General features: G+C 39.0%; 1 protein-coding gene and 1 long non-coding RNA gene across 2 annotated transcripts in view; one reads left to right on the forward strand and one right to left on the reverse strand.

Moving 5' to 3' along the window:
• clybl (citrate lyase beta like) overlaps positions 1-26387 on the reverse strand; it is a 188743-nt gene that overhangs the window by 39860 nt on the left and 122496 nt on the right. The window contains exons 3-4 of the mRNA XM_061879755.1: positions 26042-26230; positions 3495-3596 (exon numbers count right to left, since the gene is read on the reverse strand). Coding sequence (XP_061735739.1) covers positions 3495-3596; positions 26042-26230 — 291 coding nt within the window. The remainder of the gene's footprint in view (positions 1-3494; positions 3597-26041; positions 26231-26387) is intronic.
• LOC133537784 (uncharacterized) lies at positions 18724-20046 on the forward strand. Its single transcript, XR_009802840.1, has 3 exons — positions 18724-18853; positions 18977-19037; positions 19698-20046. It is a non-coding gene; the product is annotated as an uncharacterized LOC133537784 (long non-coding RNA).

Here is a 26387-nt window from a genome sequence, read left to right on the forward strand (position 1 = left end):
ACAAATGCGTGAACAAATTGTCAAACAGTTTAAGAACAACCTTTCTCAACGGGCTATTGCAAGGAATTTAGGAATTTCCCCATCTACGGTCTGTATTACCATCAAAAGGTTCAGAGAATCTAGAGAAATCACTGAATGTAAGCGATGATATAACAGAACTTCGTTCCCTAAGGCAGTACTGCATCAAAAGGCGACATCAATGTGTAAAGGATATCACCACATGGGCTCAGGAACACTTCAGAAAACCAGTGTCAGTAACTACAGTTGGTCGCTACATCTGTACGTTCAAGTTAGAGCCCTACTATGCAAAGCCAAAGCCATTTATCAACAACACCCAGAAACGCAGCCGGCTTCGCTGGGCCCGAGCTCAGCTAAGATGGACTGCTTCAAAGTGGGAAAGTGTTCTGTGGTCTGACGAGTCCACATTTCAAATTGTTTTTTGGAAACTGTGGACGTGGTGTCCTCCGGACTAAAGAAGAAAAGAACCATCAGGACTGTTCTAGGTGCAAAGTTGGAAAGCCAGCATCCGTGATGGTATGGGGGTGTACTAGTGGCCAAGGCATGGGTAACTTACACATCTGTGAAGGCACCATTAAAGCTGAAAAGTACATACAGGTTTTGGAACAACATGTGTTGCCTTCCAAGAGACGTTATCATGGACGCCCTTGCTTATTTCAGCAATACAATGCAAAGTCACTTGTTACAACAGCGTGGCTTCATAGTAAAAGAGTGCGGGTACTACATTGGCCTGGCTGTAGTCCAGACCTGTCTCCTTTTGAAAATGTGTGGCGCATTACAAAGTCTAAAATACCACAATGGAGACCCCGGACTGTTGAACAACTTAAGCTGTACATTAAGCAAGAATGGGAAGGAATTCCACCTGAAAAGTTTAAAAATTGTGTCTCCTCAGTTCCCAAAGGTTTATTGAGTGTTGTTAAAAGAAAAGGTGATGTGACACAGTGGTGAACATGCCCTTTCCCAACTACTTTGGCACGTGTTGCAGCCATGAAATTCTAAGTTAATTATTATTTGCAAAAAAAAAAATAAAGTTTATGAGTTTGAACATCAAATATCTTGTCTTTGTAGCATATTCAATTGAATATGGGTTGAAAAGAATTTGAAAATCATTGTATTCTGTTCATATTTATATCGAACACAATTTCCCAACTCATATGGAAACGGTGTTTGTACAATCCCCAAAGAGGGCACTTCAAGTTGATGATTACTTCTATGTGTAGAAATCTTTATTTATGATTCAATCACTTGTTTATTTTTCAACAAGTTTTTAGTTATTTTTAGGGGACAGGACGATTGATCCGTGTTAAGGAAAGAATGAATGGGGCCATGTATCGTGAGATTTTGAGCCAAAACCTCCTTCCATCAGTGAGAGCTTTGAATGGTTGACCAATTCCTTATTTTCCACCATAATTTACAAATAAATTCTTTAAAATTCCTACAATGTGAATTCCTGGATTTTTCACATTCTGTCTCTCACAGTTGAATTGTACCTATGATGAAAATTACAGACCTCTGTCATCATTTTAAGTGGGAGAATTTGCACAATTGGTGGCTGACTAAATACTGTTTTGCTCCACTGTATGTGCGTACGAATGTTTTAAATTACATTTTTCTCTGAGATTATATTTATCCTCTTTTGTTTGGAAAAATTGTTGTATATTTTTGGGTAGCAGGTTATGGTTTGCTTTGTGTATAATTTTAGCTGTTTGCAAATTCACTATGTCGTGGATTTTCAGTATTTCGATTCAATAAATAAAGGGTTTGTATGTTCTCTAAATCCAACATTATGTATTATTCTGACTGATCTTTTTGGTGACACCGTTAATGAATGAAGTGCATATTTGTAGTTATTGCCCCATATTTCTACACAATAACTTAGATATGGTAATACTAGAGAGCAGTACAAAATATGAAATGTTTTTTGGTCTAGAAAATGCTTTGCTTTATTCATTTTTGACGTGTTTCTTGCTATTTTATGTTGAATATTTTTCATATGAGATTTCCAGTAAATTTTATCATCGATCATTATACCTAGAAAATTGGTTTAATTTCCTCTTTCAATTTCTATTCCGTTTATTCGTATTAGTGTTTGACTTTCCCTTCTACTGTTACCAAATAGCATTATTTTAGTTTTACTGAGATTCAACAATAGTCTGTTTTTGTCAAACCATCTTTTTAATGTCTTCGTTTCTTCTGTTATCATTTGTATTAGCGTCTGTATGTTCTCTCCTGAACAAAATGATGTTGTATCATCCGCAAATAATCCTAACTTATGCTTGTCTCGTTTTAAGACCCACTTTTATTCTTTGGCTTTTAACACTCCTTGAGTTGTGTGGTCCTCTGTATTTTCTGTGGGTTTTTTAAAATTTAGATTTCTATTTGTTTTAATTGGTTTTACCCTTTAAAATATTTTTGATTATATTTATTCTTGTATTGGTTTTATTTTTTTATTCAGTCATTGGTAGAGCAAAGGATAATATTTGAATATTTTTTTTAATATTGTTGTGCAGCACTTTGGAAACATTTATGTTGTTTAAATGTGCTATACAAATAAAGTGGATTGGATTGGATACCTTTAAATCTTTTGTAACTTTACAAATGTCATTTATATAGAGACTGAATAATTTAAGTCCTAGTATTGATCCCTGAGGTACACCACAGGATATATTTTGGTTTGTAGAAGTGTTTTTTCCGAACTTAAACTTACTTACTCTTTTAATTTCTATTCCTTTATTTGTATTTGTGTTTGACTTTCTCTTCTACTGTTACCAAATAACATTATTTTAGTTTTACTGAGATTCAATGGTAGTCTGTTTTTGTCAAACCATCTTTTTAATGTGTTCATTTCTTCTGTTATTATTTGTATTAGCGTCTGTGTGTTCTTTCCTGAACAAAACACTGTTGTATCTTCCGCAAATAATCCTAACTTTAAAACTTTTGTAGCTTTAAAAACGTTATTTATATAGAAATTGAATAATTTAGGTCCTAGTATTGAGCCCTGAGGTACACCACAGGATATATTTAGCATTGTAGAAGTGTGTTTGCCTTGCTTAAATGTATTTATTTAAAATTACCGTATTTTTCGGACTAGAAGTCCGAAAAATACCCTTTCAATTATTGCTCTTTCAATTTCTATCCTGTCTTATTCTATTTGTGTTTGACTTTCCCTTCTACTGTTACCAAATAGCATTTTTTTAGTTTTACTGAGGTTTTACCAATGATTAAAATAATCATTTGATAGCCCTAATGCTGTCAGTTGATATATACGTTTTGAATTGGAATAAACACAGTTCCTACAAAGGTATAGCATTTTTTTTTTTTTTTTAAAGACAAGACAAAAATTTAGAAAGATTTGACAGTACTGATGCATTTAATTGATCGTTCGCAAACAAACAAAACATATCTCGTGGGAATATGTTTGGTAGGCGGGGGCAGTTTGGGAGGAGATGGGCTGCTGGGAGTCTTTTTGAATTTACCTTAAAGTTGAGCAGGCCCACAGCAGTTTCCACAAAGGTCACCAGGCGAACGGGCTCCGTCAGCGGCCGTCCTTTCAAGCTGCGATGAAACCTGTCAACGAACTGAAGAACACAGACGGCACGACTCATTAGCTCGCGGTTTGCGCAAACGGGGAAAAAAAAACGTCACGGCGCTGCGCAATTACACGAGATTAATTTGTTTGTTCTACTTTCCACCACGGCAGACACGCAGACTTCTGTCGCGCTCGTACCAGCCGCATAATTTCATCGTTAATAACAACAACCCCTTCCGCTGTTTTTCCTTTGATGACTCTGCGTTCATTTGTAATAGATGTTTAAATGAATAAATTAAAAGATGCGCCGTGCTTCGAAAAGACTGGAAGTTGCTGCTCCTCACCGTGCAGCTGCCACCCCTAAGTGCACTTACCACTGCATTATTAGCCCACTCCAAAGAGCTCACACTGCGCTATTGTGCCAGACTTAATTCAAGGGTGTGTGGGGGAGTGGGAGGGACAACAAAAAAACAAAAAAGAAATAGAAATGTTACCGGTAAGCGATACGACAGCTTTCAACATCTGTCACAGGAGACATGCAAAAAAATATTTAAACTTTTGATATGCATCTGGACAACCTGCTCACTTAGCAGCCATTATGCCAAGAAACATGGAGGAAATATTCAACATTATCACCAAGGTAGCCCCCCGCCCTCCTTCATTTTCCTCTGAAGTCCCATGCACCACCTTCCCTTCTGAGGCTCTGCGTGGCGAGCGCGGCCCCCCCAACCCCCGCCGGGCTCATGTAAATACACATGCATGCACAAGTGGCAGAAGAAACAAGATTGAGGAAGACAACATTACTCTCATTTGCATACGCATCTTTTATGGATGCCAGCGAGGCACAAGCACACCTTAAAGGAACCCCAGAGTTTAATTCTTTGAAAGACCAAAGCATTCCCATTTTTTTTTTTTCTTCCCAACAGACCAGTTCACAGCGAGCCTTGGACTGGCGGTGGAATAGCCCAAATTCCAAAATCTATCATCTGGAAACACACAAAAGCCCACCACCCCCTTTCCCTTCATCAGCTTTCAAAAAGCCCCTCCTTTAGTCGACTAAAACTTTGTGTCCTCGCATTTTCCCTCCCTCACAATAATCTCAGGTACGCGTTCAAATCCCCCTACCTAAAAAACAAAACCAAAAAAAAAACAAGCTAACACTCTCCTCTGTCAGTATGTGTACATACACACATACTGTACATATACATTTACTGTACAAATATTCATATACACATTCTGCACATATACAAGTACATATACATGCACATAATCACGTTTCATCAAACATATATTAACGTTGTTGCCCTAGGGCAGGGGTCGGCAACCTAAAATGTTGAAAGAGCCATATTGGACCAAAAATACAAAAACAAATATGTCTGGAGCCGCATAAAAATAAAAAGCCATATTACATACAGATAGTGTCATGAGATATAAATTGAATTAAGATGACTTAAAGGAAACCAAATGAACTCAAATATAGCTACAAATGAGGCATGATGATATGTACATATAGCTAGCCTAAATAGCATGTTAGCATCGATTAGCTTACAGTCATGCAGTGACCAAATATGTCTGATTAGCACTCCACACAAGTCAATAACGTCAACAAAACTCACCTTTGTGCATTCATGCACAACGTTAAACGTTTGGTGGACAAAATGAGACGGAAAAAGAAGTGGCATAAAACACGTCTGAAAGAGTCAATGAAAGTTATACATGTAAACAAATTACGGTGAGTTCAAGGACCGCCGAAATTAGTAGGACAAAGCACCGCTCGCCAAATACTCGATTCAGGGAAGCATGTTTAATAAAAACAGTGTGCTTTATAACAATTAAGGAGGTTTGTGTCATATTTGTCCTCCGACAGAAACTATATTAAAAAAAAATATATTTTTTAAATATTTTTTTCCCCTCATCTTTTTCCATTTTTCATACATTTTTGAAAAAGCTCCAGAGAGCCACTAGGGCGGCGCTTCTAGAGCCGCGGGTTGCCGACCCCAGCCCTAGGGGAAACTGGGTAACACATAGCACACTGACAAAGCTTCACCTGTCATGTTTTGTGGCACTCTTGTTTGTTTTGTCACCATGACTACCAATTAGTTTTCACCTGTAATTTCACGCACCTGGTTTGTTTGGACTCACGCATCTGTCAATAATCACTGCACTATTTAAGCCTGTAATTGCCAGGCAGTCAGGCTGTCGACATCACCCTCTATCACCTTCTACACACCCTTGATACCTGATTGCTCTCTTCTTGCCAGAAATTCATGCTTTTCACGTCACAGTAAGTGTTTTCGTTTTTGTTGTTCATTGTGCGAGTTTTTGTTTTCAGAGCCAAGGTTATGTACCTCCTCTGTGAGCGCCTTTTGTTTGTACCTTTTTTTGAGTTAAGATTAAAAGATGTCGTTACCTTCACATCGTGTCCGGCCTAATCGATTTGCACCACGGGAAAACAAACCACACCAAAGTCCACGCCTTGACATACCCCATTGTTATTATAACAATCTACAAGGTTAATATAGGTAGCCTCTCTCTCTTCCCCTCCATCTTTCGGTATGCCTTTTTTTAAATCTCCAGTTATCATTATGTATACAGTATGTATTGTTGCATTTGAACAACTGTATTGTTGATAATAGAGGTAAATTATTGGTATTGTTCATTATCATTATCATCGCTCATCCATGCGGACTGGACACTGGCCGAGAGTCTTGGTTGCCTTGTTGGGTCTGCTTCTGTCTCTGGCCATGCTCCCTCCTCCCCAGCGGACGATGGCGTGGAACACCGTAGAGGCCACCACAGTGGATATGTTTCTTTTACTTTTTATTCATAGCTGTATGTAGAAGTGTCTGCTTGTATCTGCTGCTTTAATGTCTTTAATGTCCTCTGTGTTCTTTGATGTTTGATGTTTCCCTCTTACACACATGAAAAAGGGATGTGTACTATGGCTATGGGTTGTTGTTTTTTTTTTCCCTTGGCCTCAGTCTGCACCCCCACTCCAGGGCCTAGGCTAAGACCGATTTTTTAATTTTATTTTAATCTTCTATTTTTTTCTTCCCCCCAACTCCCCTTGTTTACCTGTATGTCATCTTTTTTGTAAGGGGCGCTGGAAGCCGGCAGACCCGTCAGCGATCCTGTTCTGTCTCCCTGTAATGTTTGTCTGATCTTGAATGGGATTGTGCTGAAAATTGTAATTTTCCTGAAGGAACTCTCCTGACGGAATAAATAAAGTACTATCTATCTATCTATCTATCTATCTTATCAATAGTGCTTTTTGTATTGGTATTTGTATCGCTTCAGTTGTAGTGTAAAAATGCTTATTTTCATTTCTATATTATTATTTATTTCGCTAACTGCTTCTTTGCTATCACTTTTACCGTCATTTGTACATATCGTATGTGCTGATGTTGTTATATTGTTTTTGTTGTTATTGTTGTGTTTGCTGTTGTTTTTGTCTCTCTGTCTAATCTCCCTCTTATCACCGCAAGTTCCCCCTCTGTCTTCCTTTTTTTCGTTTTTCTATCCCCTGCACCCAAATGATAATTCATCCATCCATTTTCTACCGCTTATTCCCTTTGGGGTCGCTGGTGCATATCTCAGCTACAATCGGGCGGAAGGCGGTATACACCCTGAACAAGTCGCCACCTCATCGCAGGGTCAACATAGATAGACAGACAACATTCACACTCACATTCACACACTAGGGACCATTTAGTGTTGCCAATCAACCTATCCCCAGGTGCATGTTTTTGGAAGTGGGAGGAAGCCGGAGTACCCGGAGGGAACCCACATGACATGCAAACTCCACACAGAAAGATCCCGAGCCCGGGATTGAACCCTGACTATTTAGGACCTTCGTATTGTGAGGCAGACGCACTAACCCCTCTGCTAACGTGAAGCCCACCCAAATGATAATATAAATACATTTAATAAAGTCAAAGTCAAATAAGGAAACTATCGCTCGGCTGTCGAGAGCCTGCTGACGTACTGCATAACAGTGTGGTACGCCAGCTGAACTGAAGCAGACAAACAGGCGATTCAGAGGGTCATCAAGTCTGCACAAAAGATCATAGGCTATCCCCTGCCCTCCCTGAATGATTTACATAACTCCCGTTGCCTCAAGAAAGCAAAATACATCACCAAAGACAGCACACACCCTGGCTTCCACCTGTTCTACCTGCTACCATCGGGCAGGCGCTACGGGTGCATCAGAGCAAGAACAAATAGGCTCAGAGAAAGCTTCTTTCCCAGAGCTGTCACCATGTTGAACTGTAACTTATAATAATAATAATTCACCCCTATACAATATCCTACCCTAATACTCTACTGTGCAATACTACCCTTCAAGTGCAATACGTCCGACACTGATTGTTATTTATAACTGTATTTTTCGGACTATAAATCGCAGTTTTTTACATAGTTTGGCCGGGGGTGTGACTTATACACAGGAGCGGCTAATGTGTGAAATTATTAACATATTATCGTAAAATATCAAATAATATTATTTAGCTCATTCACGTAAGAGACTAGACGTATAAGATTTCATGGGATTTAGCGATTAGGAGTGACAGATTGTTTGGTAAACGTATAGCATGTTCTATATGTTATAGTTATTTGAATGACTCTTACCATAATATGTTACGTTAACATACCAGGCACCTTCTCAGTTGGTTATTTATGCCTCATATAACGTACACTTATTCAGCCTGTTGTTCACTATTCTTTATTTATTTTAAATTGCCTTTCAAATGTCTATTCTTGGTGTTGGATTTTATCAGATAAATTTCCCCCAAAAATGCGACATATACTCCAGTGCGACTTACATATGTTTTTTTTCCTTCTTTATTATGCATTTTCGGCAGGTGCGACTTATACTCCGGAGCGACTTATACTCCGAAAAATACGGTACTTCAGTATTGTTGTTGCGTATATTGTACAATATTTTGTATTCCTATAGTTTTTTTGTATATTGTACATGATTGCTTATTATTTTTATTGGATAGTAGTCTGTTTATTTCAATTGTTAGTTTTTCCTTTATTACACCTCTTGTGTTATTTATTTTACCCCATATATGTTCCAACTACTGCACCTTAAGTTGGAGTCTTTAATCTCCATCCATCCATCCATTTTCTACCGCTTATTCCCTTTCAGGGTCGCGGGGGGCGCTGGCGCCTATCTCAGCTACAATCGGGCGGAAGGCGGGGTACACCCTGGACAAGTCGCCACCTCATCGCAGGGCCAACACAGATAGACAGACAACATACACACTCACATTCACACACTAGGGCCAATTTAGTGTTGCCAATCAACCTATCCCCAGGTGCATGTCTTTGGAAGTGGGAGGAAGCCGGAGTACCCGGAGGGAACCCACGCATTCACGGGGAGAACATGCAAACTCCACACAGAAAGATCCCGAGCCTGGATTTGAACCCAGGACTGCAGGACCTTCGTATTGTGAGGCAGACGCACTAACCCCTCTGCCACCGTGAAGCCCGTCTTTAATCTCGTTACGGTATTTTTCGGAGTATAAATTGCACTGGAGTATAAGTCGCATTTTTGGGGAAAATCTATTTCATAAAACCCAACACCAAGAATAGACATTTGAAAAGCAATTTAAAATAAATAAAGAATAGTGAACAACAGGCTTAGAAGTGTATGTTATATGACGCATTAATAACCACCTGAGAAAGTGCCTGGTATGTTAACGTACAGTGGAGGAAAAAAGTATTTAGTCAGCCACCGATTGTGCAAGTTCCAAATGGATACATGGATGATACAGCAGAGGATTGGGAGAATGTCATGTGGTCAGATGAAACCAAAATAGAACTTTTTGGTATAAACTCAACTCGTCGTGTTTGGAGGAAGAAGAATACTGAGTTGCATCCCAAGAACACCAAACCTACTGCGAAGCATGGGGGTGAAAACATCATGCTTTGGGGCTGTTTTTCTGCTAAGGTAACAGGACGATTGATCCGTGTTAAGGAAAGAATGAATGGGGCCATGTATCGTGAGATTTTGAGCCAAAACCTCCTTCCATCAGTGTGAGCTTTAAATGGTTGACCAAATACTTATTTTCCACCATAATTTATAAATAAATTCTTTAAAATTCCTACAATGTGAATTCCTGGATTTTTTTTTCACATTCTGTCTCTCACAGTTGAAGTGTACCTATGATGAAAATTACAGACCTCTGTCATCATTTTAAGTGGGCGAACTTGCACAATCGGTGGCTGACTATATACTTTTTTGCCCCACTGTAACATATTATGGTTAGAGTCATAATGACAATAAAGTCCATTCTACTCTTCTATTCTATTCTAAGCGAAGTATCCCACACTTCTCTTTTGTAAAGTAAATCTGAACAGCCGATATGGGCATCTACATGAACTATATGATTTGCCTGAAAAGCTGGACAGGACAAAAAAAATAAATAAAAGTAAAATCCACTCTCCTCTGTCTGAAAGAGCAAGGCCTCCATTGAAGGATTTCCAAAATAGGGCCAATTTGAATCATCTCTCCATTCAATCACAGCCGGGATAAATCATATCTGAGGAGATTTGCATAAATACAAACCCATCAAAGACTTTTCATCTTCAAAAGCTCTTTTTCTTTTTCCAAGACCCCAACAGGCTTTGTACTGTAATCATCTGAGGTCACAACCCGGTGGGAGCCTGGCTGCCATGGCAACGTGAAAGCTAGGAGGGGCAGGGGGTAAGGGGCGGATGGAGGGGTTGGTGCGTCTGAGAGTGTGAAAAGAGGGTGTTAAGATAAATCTATTTTTGCCACGGAAGATGGATACGGGGGGAAAAGGCCGATATCTTACACGACGGCGGACAGGAACCGAAGAAAAATACATTTTAGGAGCGTCTCTGATTACATGTTTCCGTCCCTCCGCCTCTTCAGCTATTATGCACTTGGAGAGGCTGATTTAGGGGTGCTTTTGTACAGCAGTCATTAGACGTCAATAGCTCTCACAACTCGGGCCCTCTAATCGAGACTCAATTGAGTGAGTGAGGGGGGTTTATAAAAAAAAAAAAACATGCAACAAAGACTATTTTTTTGGTGCATAAACGAGGAATAACGCCTCTTCTTGTCGTTCCACAACAATAACAAAAGGAGACTGAACAAGAGAAAGGAAGCGATAGCGGGACAAGTTTCAATTAATTTTCTTCAAAAGGGGGCCAGATTAAATGTTTCCTGCCTGCTGAAGTGTTCATTTCACAGAGGGGAAGCGGAGAATGGGGATAAGGGGAGGTTACGCGAGGAGGAGCGGAGGACGGGGGCCAACTTTTTTTTTTTCGCTCTCGGTGCACACCAAATAGTGCGGTGGGGGCACGCACGGAATTGCGCACGGATCTATGTGAGAATTGTCCTGCAGACACACACACACAAGGGGGGTTGGGTTGGATTTGTGTGTGTGTGTGTGTGTGTGTGGTGGGGGGTTACGCCTGTTACAGTCCAATAAGGCCCGCCCGTCACAAAAGGGGCCGGGGGTTGGTGGTGGTGCAAAGGAGGAAGGCCCCCGCTTAAAGATCCTGCGCACAAAAGGAAACAAGCGAGTCCATCTTTTAGCGACAAATCAGTCTTGAGGCTCCTGGGCTAATATCAATAAAAAGGGGAGAAAAATAAACAAGTAAAGGCGGGGGGAAGGGACGAGGGGTGGCGGTTTGGGGGATTTAGTGCGCTCGCCTTTACAAGAGTGGGGAGAATCAGACACATGCTTACAACACAAGACGCCTGCACGCTAAGCCGCAAGGCCGGGCAGAGCTCAAAGGAAGGACGAGAAGGAGAGGTTCGCCGGTGAAAGGGGAAAAACAACGGCGACATGGCGTGTGGTCGTGTTTGATCAAATTTGAGATGGACTTTTCTCAAGTATTGTAAAAAAATTTAATAAAAAAAAACATTATTTCAGGAAACAAAAACAAAAAAAGTAATACAAACCCCGTTTCCATATGAGTTGGGAAATTGTGTTAAAGGGGAACATTATCACCAGACCTATGCAAGCGTCAATATATACCTTGATGTTGCAGAAAAAAGACCATGTATTTTTTTTACCGATTTTCCGAACTCTAAATGGGTGAATTTTGGCAAATTAAACGCCTTTCTGTTTATCGGTCTTTTAGCGATGACGTCAGAACGTGACGTCACCGAGGTAACACACCCGCCACATTCATTTTCACATTACAAACACCGGGTCTCAGCTCTGTTATTTTCCGTTTTTTCGACTATTTTTTGGAACCTTGGAGACATCATGCCTCGTCGGTGTGTTGTCGGAGGGTGTAACAACACTAACAGGGAGGGATTCAAGTGGCACCACTGGCAAGAAATCTGCCGCCAGACCCCCATTGAATGTACCAGAGTGTCTTCACATTTGACCGGCGTTGCTAAGACAGACATGGCACAGAGATGTATGGATAACCTGCAGATGCATTTGCAACTTTTAAGTCAACGAAATCACAAAGGTGAGTTTTGTTGATGTTGTTGACTTATGTGCTAATTGACATATTTGGTCACGGTATGACTGCCAGCTAATCGATGCTAACATGCTACGCTAATCGATGCTAACATGCTATTTACGCTAGCTGTATGTACATTTGAAACTACATACCCACATTTGCTGCGAAACAAACACTTACCAATCGACGGATTTAAGTTGCTCCAGTGTCACAAGATGCGAAAGTCCGGATCGTTTGGTCCGCACATTCTACCAGCGATGCTAATAAGGCATGCTATGGGCCACTTCATTAGGTACACCCACGCTATGGCCGAATAGCGTCAATAGCTATTCGCTCAACAGCTTCAATTTCTTCTTCAATTTCCTTTTCGCTATCTGCCTCCATACTCTGACCATCTGTTTCAATACATGCGTAATCTGTTGAAACGCTAAAGCCGCTGAAATCCGAGTTCGAATCCGAGCTAATGTCGCTATATCTTGCTGTGGTAACCGCCATGTTGTTTGTATTGGCATCACTGGATGACGTCACAGGGAAATGGATAGTGGTTTCGATATCAGAAATCAGTCCGATATCAGCCAAAAAAGTGAATATCGGATTTTATCGGACTGAATCTAAAAGCTCCAATTTAAGCTGTCCATTTGCCGCTACAGCATAATAGGTGACTCTGGTTTGATCACACTCCAACACAGTAGGTGGCGGCAATGCCCCTTAATTAACGTTGGTGCCGGCCGCGGAAGAAGAGCGTCTCTGATCCAGCATGCACGTGATCACAACAACGACAACGCGTGTGCTTGCAGCAAAGTGTAGTGAATCACTACACTTTGCTGCAAGCACATCACTACTAGTGATGTCGACTGTGTGGAAGTATTTTAACGTAAACACGGACAAAGATGTTGCTGCTAAATGCAACATTTGTCAGGCGCAAGTGTCCCGTGGAGGTACAGAACCGGGAAGGTTCAATACAAGCAACGTTATCGCACATTTGAAAAAACACCCAAAATAAAAGAACATGAGGATTTTCGCGAGAGCAGCAAGGGGAAGCAACAAACCTCTGGCTCACTTCAGCAACCCGAGCTGGCCGAAATCTTTGCAAGACGTGACAAACTACCACGGGACAGCAAAAAGGCGATGGCCATAACAGAAACGATAGTCCAGTTTATTGTGCTTGATGACCAGCCCCTGTCGGTGGTGAGTAATGTCGGGTTTAAACGCTTAGTAGAGCACCTCGAACCTCGCTACATTATTCCTAGCCACCACTATATTGTAGACAAAACTATACCCTAGATCAGTGGTGTCAAACTCAAATACAGGGCGGGCCAAAATTTAAAACTGAACAAAGCCGCGGGCCGAGGTTGAACAAATTAACCCTTTAATAGGGACCCAAACAAGTTTTGCATTGAATATTGACCAAGCAAGGCTTATATAACTTTATAGTGAAATGCGAAGTCCAGTTTCAAATAATATTAATTAAAAAATATCAACGGTATATCAAATTAAATAAAAACACTAATTTAAGGCCTTTTTTCGGTGGCGGGTTTGAGTTGGGGCAGGGTTTGGTGGTAGCGGGGTTGTATATTGTAGCGTCCCGGAAGAGTTAGTGATGCAAGGGGTTCTGGGTATTTGTCCGGTTGTGTTTATGTTGTGTTACGGTGCGGATGTTCTCCCGAAATGTGTTTGTCATTCTTGTTTGCTGTGGGTTCACAGTGTGGCGTATATTTGTAACAGTGTTAAAGTTGTTTATACAGCCACCCTCAGTGTGACCTGTATGGCTGTTGACCAAGTATGCATTGCATACACTTGTGTGTGTGTGTATGAGCCGCATATATTATCTGAGTGGGCCGGCACGCTGTTTTTATGGAAGAAAAGCGGACGTGGCGACATGTAGAGAACGCCAAAAGCAGTGCTTTTACGGCTGGCCCCCAATATTATTGTCCGGGTGGAAATCGGGAGAAATTCGTGGGGGGCACTGAACTTCGGGAGTCTCCCGGGAAAATTGGGAGGGTTGACGAGTATGAGTATTAGCGGTGAATTTGGTGTTACAGCGGCGGGCCAGCTCTAATGTTAATTTGATATTGCCTCAAGGGCCAAATGAAATTAAACGGCGGGCCAAATTTGGCCCGCGGGCCAGAGTTTGACACCCATGCCCTAGATGCACGAAGAGGTTAAAAAGTGTAGTTTTAGTTGTTTTTGTCTCTGCCCACAGCTGTTTCCAACATATGCTGACAGTAAAAAAATCACTGTAGGGAACTTGAATTGTTTGCACTTTAAACTTTTTTTTTTAAAATGTTTTAATTGGATTTATTTAGGTTATTTTTCATGGTCTTCTAATTTATTTTTTATTTATTCAATTCAATTGTATAATTATGTTGGTATTAGTGGTTATTTTGCACTGTAAATATAACATTTTGTTTTTATTGGATTTGTTGAGGTAATACTCTTATGTTGAAGGTTAAAATTTATGTAACCAATTGGTTAATAATAAATGGGTCAGTTTTTCCTATACCTACTCTTACTGACTATTGTTTTCTGTTTTAACACTACAACATCAGTAACAGTAACATCACTTTATCAAGCCTTTTCTAACATTCCACACAACAAAATAAGGAATAAATATATGTATGATTTGTGCCTATATCGTATCGTATTGATATCGGTATCGGCCAATACTCAAGGCTATAATATCGGTATCGTATCGTATCGGAAGTGAAAAAGTTGTATCGGGACATCCCTTGTTGAATATGCTACAAACTCGGAGCTGTGTCACGTCCAGAAGTACGCGGATGACACATCCATCGTCGGGTGCATCAGGGACGGCAGAGAGGAGGAGTTTCGGAGCCTGGTGAGGGACTTTGCTGTGTGGTGCCACACGAACCTCTTGCAGCTCAACCCGTCAAAGACCAAGGAGCTGGTCATTGACTTTGGGAGGTCGAGTCCACGGTCACAACCTATTGTGATCGAGGGAGTTGAGGTACAGACTGTGGACTCATTCAAGAACCTCGGGGTTTGGGTAAACAATAAGCTGGACTGGACTGTTAACACGGACCACCAGGACAAGAAAGGACAGAGCAGGCTGTACTTCCCCAGGAGACTGCACTCCTTCAACATCTGCAAAACACTCCTGTGGATGTACTACCAGTCTGTGGTTGCCAGTGTTCTGTTGTACATGGTAGTGTGCTGGGGGGACAGTACGTCTAAGAAGGATAGCTCCAGACTGGAGAAACTGATCAGGCAAGCCGGTTCTACAATCGGAATGAAACTGGACTCACTGGTGACGGTTGCAGAGAAGAGGACTGTCGAAAAACTAATGAGCATCCTGGATTATGCCAGTCACCTTCTGCATACCGTTATCAGTCGCCAGAGGAGCCTGTTCAGTGCTAGACTGCTTCATCCCAAGTGCAGGACCAATAGACTCAAAAACTACTTTGTCCCATACACCATTAGACTGTACAACTCCTCTCTGGGGAGGGGGCGGGGGGTCATACTTGCCAACCCTCCCGGATTTTTCGGGAGACCCCCGAAATTCAGCGCCTCTCCCGAAAACCTCCCGGGACAAATTTTCTCCCGAAAATCTCCTGAAATTCAGGCGGAGCTGGAGGCCACGCCCCCTCCAGCTCCATGAGAACCTGACTCAGCAATGTTGTGACCCTCTTAGACAGGACAATACTGCCATCTACTGTACATACATTAGAACAAAATGTAAATATATTTTACATATATTCTACATTTAAGTGCAGTCAAGGAACATGCATTAGGGAGTCTGTTCTGAAGCCCACAGTAAAGAGACGTAACTTCATCACGTCGCCTGGTTATTGACTCCAACCCAATATATTACAGCGTTGACGAGCAAAATGAAGAAATAAGCTTGCAAGTTCCAGAACGATTGGAAACAAGAATTTCAGTTTATCCAGGAGAGTTCGAAGGGGAAGGGGTATGTTGCCTGTAAATTTTGTAGAACAGGCTTCTCCATTGAACACGGATATACTCAGCCATGAACGGTCAGCGAAGCACAAAGCGTCCGCAGCGCAGCATTGTTCACAACCCAGTATTATGGGCCACCTCGCAAAATGGAGACCCGATGGTGTAACTTATGCTGAGACAAAGATGGCTATGCTGATAGCTGGAAGCAACATCTCGTTCTCATTTGCGGATGTCTACAACAAATCCGTGTTATATGTTCCCCGATTTGGAGATCGCTCGCCAATACGCAAATGGCAGAACAAATGTTACTCAAATAGTGAAAGGTAAGTGTTGTTTTTGTTTTTTTTTGTAACCAGCAAACACAGTACAGTTAGTAGAACAACTGTGTTTTTATTACTGTGTATTTGAGAGGTGCTGTCGGAAATTCAACTATTTATTTTATTTATATATATAATAAATTAAATATATATAGCTAGAATTCACTGAAAGTATTACATATATATATATATATATATATATATATATATATATATATATATGTATATATAAGAAATATGTATGAAATACTCGAGTTGGTGAATTATACTCCTCCCCTCTTAACCACGCCCCCTGCCCCAACCACGCCTCCGCCCCACCCCCGATATCTTCAGGAACTCTCCTGAAGAAATCAATAAAGAACTATCTATCTATCTATCTATCTATCTATCTATCTATCTATCTATCTATCTATCTATCTATCTATCTATCTATCTATCTATCTATCTATCTATCTATCTATCTATCTATCTATCTATCTATCGATCTATCTATCTATCTGTCTGTCTATCTATCCATCTATCTATCTATCTATCTATCCATCTATCTATCTATCTATCTATTTATCTGTCTATTTGATGTTGAAACTGATAAACTTTTTTTTTTTTTTGCAAATAATCATTAACTTTAGAAATTGATGCCAGCAATATGTGCCAAAGAAGTTGGGAAAGATGGCAATAAATACTGATAAAGTTGAGGAATACTCATCAAACACTTATTTGGAACACCCCACAGGTGTGCAGGCTAATTAGGAACAGGTGGGTGCCATGATTGGGTATAAAAACAGCATCGCAAAAAATGCTCAGTCTTTCACAAGAAAGGATGGGGCGAGGTACACCCCTTTGTCCACAACTGCATGAGCAAATAGTCAAACAGTTTGAGAACAACGTTTCTCAAAGTGCATTTGCAAGAAATTTAGGGATTTCAACATCTACGGTCCATTATATCATCAAAAGGTTCAGAGAATCTGGAGAAATCACTCCACGTAAGCGGCAAGGTCGGAAACCTGCATTGAATGACCATTTAGTTCGATCACTCGGACGGCACTGTATCAAAAACCGACATCAATCTCTAAAGGATATCACCACATGGGCTCAGGACCACACTTCAGAAAACCACTGTCACTAAATACAGTTTGTCGCTACATCTATAAGTGCAAGTTGAAGCTCTACTATGCGAAGTGAAAGCCATTTATCAACAACATCCAGAAACGCTGCCGGCTTCTCTGGGCCCGAGATCATCTAAGATGGACTCATGCAAAGTGGAAATTGTTTTTGGAAATATTCGACATCATGTCATCCGGACCAAAGGGGAAGCGAACCATCCAGACTGTTATCGAAGCAAAGTTCAAAAGCCAACATCTATAACAGTGCAATATTTTGCACTGTTATACAATTTAACAAATCAGAAACTGATGACATAATGCTGTATTTTACTTCTTTATCTCTTTTTTTTCAACCAAAAATGCTTTGCTCTGATTAGGGGGTACTTGAATTAAAAACATGTTCACAGGGGGTACATCACTGAAAAAAGGGTTGAGAACCACTGCCCTAGATCAGTTTTGTCCAACCTTCTTGAGCAATGGCCCATTTTTTTCATTGAAAAAATGCGGGGGCACACCACTAGCAGAAATCATTAAAAAATGAAACTCACCAGCCGATATTGAGAATAAAAAGTCGTCGCAATTGTTGGATATGACTTTAAAGCATAACCAAGCATGCATCCCTATGGATCTTGTTTCAAAGTAGGTGTACTGTCACCACCTGTCACATCACATCCTGACTTATTGGGAATTGTTTGCTGTTTTCCTGTGTGTAGTGTTTTAGTTCTTGTCTTGCGCTCCTATTTTGGTGGCTTTTTCTCTTTTTTTTAGATTTTCCTGAAGCAGTTTCATGCCTTCCTTCACCGCTATTCCCCACACCTGCTTTGTTTTAGCAATCAAGAATATTTCAGTTGTTTTTATCCTTCTTTGTGGGGACATTGTTAATTGTCATTTCATGTACGGGATGTACATTGTGGACGCTGTCTTTGCTCCACAGTAAGTCTTTGCGGTCGTCCAGCATTCTGTTTTTGTTTACTTTGTAGCCAGTTCAGTTTTAGTTTCGTTCTGCATAGCCATCCCTAAGCTTCAATGCCTTTTCTTAGGTGCACTCACCTTTTGTTTATTCTTGGTTTTAGCATTAGATACATTTTTACCTGCACACTGCCACCTGTTGTTTCCGACATCTACAAAGCAATTAGTTACCTGCTGCCACCTACTGATATGGAAGATTATAACGTGCTAAGTCTGCCGATCTCCAGACAGTACAGACACTCAACAATGGCACATTATTAGCAGATTTTAATTACTGGATTGCAAAAATTATTTTTTATCCCAAATAGGTGAAATTATATAATCTCCCATGTGTAACCCATATTTAAAATTCCCATTTAAAACACATGCATAGAGTGCAAAGACTTTTATTTTGAAGGGTTACTTCCTGCCCAAAATGGCGCTCGCTTCCTTTTAAGGAAGTGCTGCGCACTTCACTCGTCCCTCCTGTCTGCATGCTGTGAGACGCACTGGAGACAAACTCGCAAAATCTTCACATTCTCACGCATTACAAACATCATAATTAGGTGAGTCTTTTACCATGGCATAATCAACGGAATTCCAAAATCACAATCATGTGCCATGTCGCCAATATTATGTTTGCGTCTGTTTTTAGCATAGGCACTAACCGCTGCTATTTCCCCATACAGCCACACCTGTTCTATTAACTATCGGGCTGCGCAGGTGTGTTTTTTGCCCCCGATTGCTCAGGTAATTACTTTTTACTTTGTTGTGATCATCCAGCCGATTTATAGGCAACAATTTAGTCCAGCAAAGGGCTTTGCAGTGTTAATATGCTTTAGTCACTTTGTGGATGCTTTTCTAAGTTTTTTTTTTTTTTTTTTTTTTACTACGCGCTCTAGATGGATCGCAGGTGTGTGTATTTGGTTTGTTGCGCAACACTTTAATTTAACTCCGCTTGATTGTTTATTAACTTGAGATAGGCGCCAGTGCCCCCCCGCGACCCCAAAAGGGAATAAGCGGTAGAAAATGGATGGATGGATGGATGTTTGGACAAATACTTGAATTTGAATCATGATTCATTGAGTTTCTAATGAGTATTATTATGAAAGTAGTTATATAAGTGCACTTGTAATTGAATTTGTAATTGATCCATGATTGAGTTTTATCACTTTAGATAAGAAATCATGATCTGTATTATTAGAAATGTATTATGAATGTTCATTTTAATTGGACTCATGATTGTATATTAATCAACATGGTTAAATGATGTCATCAATTGTTTATTAATACAAAACATTTGTCATTCTGGACAATCGAATGCTTATATTATGCATTCAAGTACATATATAATGTACTTTACTAGTGAAGAGGTAACTAGGTTACTCACTTTGTTTGTTGGACTCTTAGGTCAGGTTTTTTTTCCGGGAAGGAATACCCGGTGCCCCAAACAACCTGAGCTCCCCATCCACTTTAACACTCAACTCAACAAAATGGCGAGCTAAACAACTATGCGGTAGGACAAGCATTTTTTTTCTCCTCCGCTGTGAACCTTTTGGATTACTTTTGTTTTTTTGAACTGAACTTTTGGACTGACGCAAAAGTCGTTGCATTTGAACTGAACTGTGGACTGGTTTCGAGAAGGAAGCAGGATTGTATCTAGTATTTCTGTTTTGGGTATTTTTTTATTTTATATTGTGTTATCTGTGGTATTTATGGTCTTGTATCAATACATTTAATGCATTCAAAACCAAGATAACTACTTGTCGTCATCTTTCACACCACAGGCTCCTAAATGAACCATCTTCTGTCACACAAGTTACATTCTTAACCCGACTAGCCCATGCTAGCGTTTCACATGGCACACCAGACTTTCATGGCACACTAGTGTGCTGCCCTAGATCAGTGTTTTTCATGGGAGATTAGCAAATACCACCTAATTAGGTTACAAATATTTTTTGCAAACCAGTAATTATAATACGCAAATAAAGTGCCGTTGTTGAGTGTCAGTGCTGTCGAGAGCTTGGCAGAGTAACCGTGTAATACTCTTCCATATCAGTAGGTGGCAGCAGGTAGCTAATTGCTTTTTAGATGTCGGGAACATTGTCTGTTTTACAATATGCAAGAGGCAGCGTGTATGTATAAAAGTATCTAACACAGGGGTCACCAACCTTTTTGAAACCAAGAGCTATTTCTTGGGTACTGATTAATTAGAAGGGCTACCAGTTTGATACATACTTAAATGAATTGCCAGAAATAGCCAATTTGCTCAATTTACTTTTAATAAATAAATATATATATATATATATATATATATATATATATATATATATATATATTTAAAAAAAGGGTATTTCTGTCTGACATTCCGTTGTACATTTTTTAACGGTTTAAAAGAGGAGAAAACACGAAAAAAATAAAAATTAAATTTTGAAATATAGTTTATCTTCAATTTCGACTCTTTAAAATTCAGAATTCAACCGGAAAAAAGAAGAGAAAAACTAGCTAATTCGAATCTTTTTGAAAAAATAAAAAAAATAATTTATGGAACATCATTGGTAATTTTTCCTGATTAAGATTAATTTTGGAATGTTGATGACACGTTTTAAATAGGTTAAAATCCAATCTGCACTTTATTAGAATATATAACAAATTGGACCAAGTTATATTTCTAACAAAGACAAATCATTATTTCTTCTAGATTTTCGAGAGGAAATTTTTTTAAAGAAATTCAAAATACTTTAAAATAAGATTTAAATTTGATTCTACAAATTTTCTAGATTTTACCATAATAACTTTTTTGAATTTTAATCATAAGTTTAAAGAAACAGTTCACAAATATTCTTTGTCGAAAAAACAGAAGCTAAAATGAAGAATTAAATTAAAATGTATTTATTCTTTACAATAAAAAAAAATAATTGAACATTGATTTAAATTGTCAGGAAAGAAGAGGAAAGAATTTAAAACGTAAAAAGGTATATGTGTTTAAAAATCCTATAATAATTTTTAAGGTTGTATTTTTTCTCTAAAATTGTCTTACTGAAAGTTATAAGAAGTAAAGTAAAAAAATAAATGAATTATTTAAACAAGTGAAGACCAAGTCTTTAAAATATTTTCTTGGATTTTCAAATTCTATTTGTGTTTTGTCTCTCTTAGAATGAAAAATGTCGAGCAAAGCGAGACCAGCTTGCTAGTAAATAAATAAAATTTAAAAAATAGATGGAGCTCACTGGTAAGTGCTGCTATTTGAGCTAGTTTTAGAACAGGCCAGCGGGCATCTCATCTGGTCCTTACGGGCGACTTGGTGCCCGCGGGCACCGCGTTGGTGACCCCTGATCTAACACTTAAACAAACAAAAAAAAAGACGAGTGCCTCTAAGAAAAGGCATTGAAGCTTTGGCATGGCTATGCAAAACAAAACTAAAACTGAACTGGCTGCAAAGTAAACAAAAACAGAATGCTGGACGGAAGCAAAGACTTACGGCGCAAATGGCGTCCACAAAGCACATCCGTACATGACATGACAATCAACAATTTCCACACAAAGAAGGATAGCGTCCGCACAACTTAAATATTGATTGCTAAAACAAAGCAGGTGTGTTCAAGGAAGACATAAAACTGCTACAGGAAAACTCCAACATAACAGGGAAAAGCCACCGAAATAGGAGCGCAAGACAAGAACTAAAACAGCAAAAAAAACTTAAACTAAGTCATGTCGTGATGTGACAGGTAGTGACAGTACACCTACTTTGAGACAAGAGCTATAGTGATGCATGCTTGCTTATGGTTTGAATTCATATCCAAAAATTGCGAAAATGACTTTTTATTGTCAACATCAGCTGCTGAGTTTAATTTTTTTGTGATTTCTGCTGGTGGTGTGCCTCGAGATTAAAAAAAAAAAATGTGTCTTGGTTCAGAAAAGGTTGAAAAACACTGCTCTAGATAAATACTGTACAATATTATTACTTGATTTCATAAAACCAATAGTTGTTTGTAGTACATTCTATCAATTTTCAAACAGTTTATCTTAGTCCGTTTTTCTTATTAAAATGCATGTTGCAATTGTGATGTTTTTTGGGTGGGAAGCAGGGATTGAACTGTTTTAGATTAATTACAATGAACGGGGCTAGTTTCAGAGACTAGTGTTTACAGTTATCAGCTTGGTCATACAAACATTTGAGCTCTTAAGTTGAGGTCCCGAGTGAGCTAAGAAGAAATAAGTGAGCTCCATTACGCTTATGAAGCAAATCCGCAAAATTGTCTATCTCTTGAGTAGCAGCCAAGAACAACCTGCTTGTCCATCCCGGAGTCCTGCCACAGAGATCAATTCCCACTTTTACTGTGAAATGGAAAAAGCGTGTTATGATTGCTTTGAAGATTCTCGCGGTTTCATCTTACTTCTTGAGTTTGTCCAAGGATACCGCTACGTTTCATAGACCCGAAGGACATGGGAAGAAACATCAGAGTGGACTTGTCCAGGGTGTACGCCGCCTTCCGCCCGAGTGCAGCTGGGATAGACTCCAGCACCCCACGCGACTCCAAGAGGGACAAGCGGTTGAAAATGGATGGATGGGATGGTTTTTATTTTTTTAGGTTAAATTCCCATATATGTATTGACACCATTCAGCATTGTTTTAAAGCAGTGGTTCTCAAATGGGGGTACGCATACCCCTGGGGGTACTTGAAGGTATGCCAAGGGGTACGTGAGATTTTTTTTAAATATTCTAATAGCAACAATTCAAAATTCCTTTATAAATATATTTATTGAATAATACTTCAACAAAATATGAATGTAAGTTCATAAAATTTGAAAAAAAATACAACAATGCAATATTCAGTGTTGACAAATACATTTTTTTGTGGACATGTTCCATAAATATTGATGTTAAACATTTATTATTTTGTGAAGAAATGTTTGGAAGTATAAGTTGATGAATCCAGATGGATCTCTATTACAATCCCCAAAGAAGGCACTTTAAATTGATGATTACTTCTATGTGTAGAAATCTTTATTTATAATTGAACCACTTGCTTTTTTTTCAACAAGTTTTTAGTTATTTTTCCATCTTTTTTTCCAAATAGTTCAAGAAAGACCACTACAAATGAGCAATATTTTGCACTGTTATACAATTTAATAAATCAGAAACTGATGACATAGTGCTGTATTTTACTTCATCTCTTTTTTTCAACCAAAAACACTTGGCTCTGATTAGGGGGTACTTAAATTAAAAAAAATGTTAACAGGGGGTACATCACTGAAAAAAGGTTGAGAACCACTGTTTAAAAGGAATGGTCAAACAACTTTTTTTTAAAAAGCATTTCTATAAAAGTGGAATGAAATGATAATTATTTTTTAAAGGGAGAATTCTTTCCCAATATTCTCTTATCCTGTTTTTCATGCATGGATATACTGTAACTCATTGTACATGCCACCTGTTTGTCACTCAGCTACAGATGTGGGAGCAGTTCGTTTGATTTTTTTTTTTCTTTAAGTAAATAAGCTTACATAGCACAGTGTTGCAGTTAAAACGGCCATGTTAGCATTGTAGCTCACATAGCTGTGGTTATGGTGCAAAACCTAAAACAAGTGAAGTTGACATGTTGTGTAAATGGTAAATAAAAACAGAATACAATGATTTGAAAATCCTTTTCAATTTATATTCAATTAATAGACTGCTAAGACAAGATATTTAATGTTCAAATTGAGAAACTTTTTTTTTTTTTTTGCAAATCATTAACTTAGAATTTAATAGCAGAAACACGTTGCAAAAAAGGGGCATTTTTACCACTTTGTTACATGGCCTTTCCTTTTAACAACAATCAAACTTTTGAAACTGAGGAGACCAATTTTTGAAGTGGAATTCTTTTCAATTCATTCTTGATGTACTGCTTAAGTTGTTGCAACAGTCTGCATTGTGGAATTTTAGGCTTCATAATGAGACACATTTTCAATGGGAGACAGGTCTGGACTACAGTCAGGCCAATCTAGTGCCCGCACTCGTTTACTATGAAGCCACTCTGTTGTAACACATGGCTTGGCATTGTCTTGCTGAAATAAGCAGGGGTGTCCATGATAACGTTGCTTGGATGGCAACATATGTTGCTCCAAAACCTGTGTGTACCTTTGAGCATTAATGGTGCCTTCACAGATGTGTAAGTTACCCATGCCTTGGGCACTAATACACCCCCATACCATCACAGATGCTGGCTTTTTAACTTAGCGCCTATAACAATCTTGATGGTTATTTTCCTCTTTGTTACAGAGGACACAATGTACACAGTTTCCAAAAGCAATTTGAAATGTGGACTTTTCAGACCACAGAACACTTTTTCACTTTGCATGAGTCCATCTTAGATGAGCTCAGGCCCAGCGGAGCCGGCAGCATTTCTGGGTGTTGTTGATAAATGGCTTTTGCTTTGCATAGTAGAGTTTTAACTTGCACTTACAGATCTAGTGACCAACTGTATTTACAGACAGTGGTTTTCTGAAGTGTTTCCGAGCCCATGTGGTGATATCCTTTACAAACTGATGTCGCTTTTTAAAAATTCAATACCCCCTGAGGGATAGAGGGTCCGTAATAACTTTGCTTACATCAGTGATTTTTCTAGATTTTCTGAACCTTTTGATCATATTACAGAGCGTAGATGGTGAAATCCTTAAATTTCTTGAGAAATGTTGTTCTTAAACTGTTGGACAATTTGCTCATGCAATTGTTCACAAAGTGGTGACCCTTGCTCCATCCTTGCTTGTGAATGACTGAGCATTTCATGGACGCTGCTTTTATACCCACTCATGGCACCCACCTGTTCTCAATTAGCCTGCTCACCTGTGGGATTTTCCAAATAAGTGTTTGATGAGCAGTCCTCAACTTTCTCAGTCTTTTTTGCCACTTGTAGCAGCTTTTTTGAAACATGTTGCGGGCATAAAATTCCAAATGAGCTAATAATTGCAAAATATAACGTTTTCCAGTTTGAGTGTTAAATATCTTGTTTTTGCAGTCTATTCAATTGAATATAAGTTGAAAAGGATTTGCAAATCATTGTATTCTGTTTTTTTTTACCATTTACACAACGTGCCAACTTCACTGGTTTTGGTGTTAGTTTATTCCAAACATGCATACAATTATAATAAGATACATCCCGAAATTACAGTTTCTCATTACAGCAAGTCCGAAAAGGAGTAGGAAAAAGCAGAGCTAATATAATATCACCCCCTTTTTATATCGTAGCAAATACTGACAATACTTACTACTCAATTGTAATGAATACAATATCTTATTTCAATAAGGTTGAAAGTGTTTCTCATAATTTTTCTTCTTTGTAACTTAATTTCATCAAAAGGTTGAGAGAATTTGGAGAAATCACTACACTTAAGCGGCAATACCCGTGACCTTTGAGCCCTCAGGAGGTACTGCATCAAAAATCGACATTCATGTGTGAAGGATATCACCACATTGGGTCAGGACCAATTAAATAAATTAACACAAAAATAAGAAAATAATTATAAAATACCTAAATAACAATAAACAAAGTTCTCATAAATAACTAGTTAAGTAGTTTGGGGTTCACATTGAGATGAATAAAATGTTTTCATTGTTTAAATAATGCAATGCGATGCTAATGTTACTGTTAGTGTCCTTCACCCACACTTAAATGTTACCTTACATTACAATATGATCAAAACCTGAATTTTTAGGTTGACAAAGCTTAAAAATATATATATTAATATCTATATATATATTTTTTTAAACTCACCCATTGAATCTCTTGAGTGTTCTCCACTTTAGGCAACATTATGGCGGGTGGAAGAACCTCAGCTCCAAGAATAACCTCCAGGTCAGCTTCAGCCAAGCCACTGGACACGGAGTTCACCCTCACACACTTTTCTGTACGGCCTAAGTTCAGTTCCTTCAGCATCCTGGGAATGGTTTCCCTGGCCTCTGTCTGCAACATCAACATTCAACAACAGGTGACAAGATTAACAATCAAATGTGCACTTTTCCACACAATCAAATTAAACCCATTCTTCTTTTAAAGTAAACATTGTGAAAAACAGTGAGTGGTGAGAACAATAGGAAAAAAAAAAATCAAAGCAAGGCCT

Source organism: Nerophis ophidion, linkage group LG19 (assembly GCF_033978795.1).
Source record: "Nerophis ophidion isolate RoL-2023_Sa linkage group LG19, RoL_Noph_v1.0, whole genome shotgun sequence".
In the NCBI taxonomy this organism is placed as follows: Eukaryota; Metazoa; Chordata; class Actinopteri; order Syngnathiformes; family Syngnathidae; genus Nerophis; species Nerophis ophidion.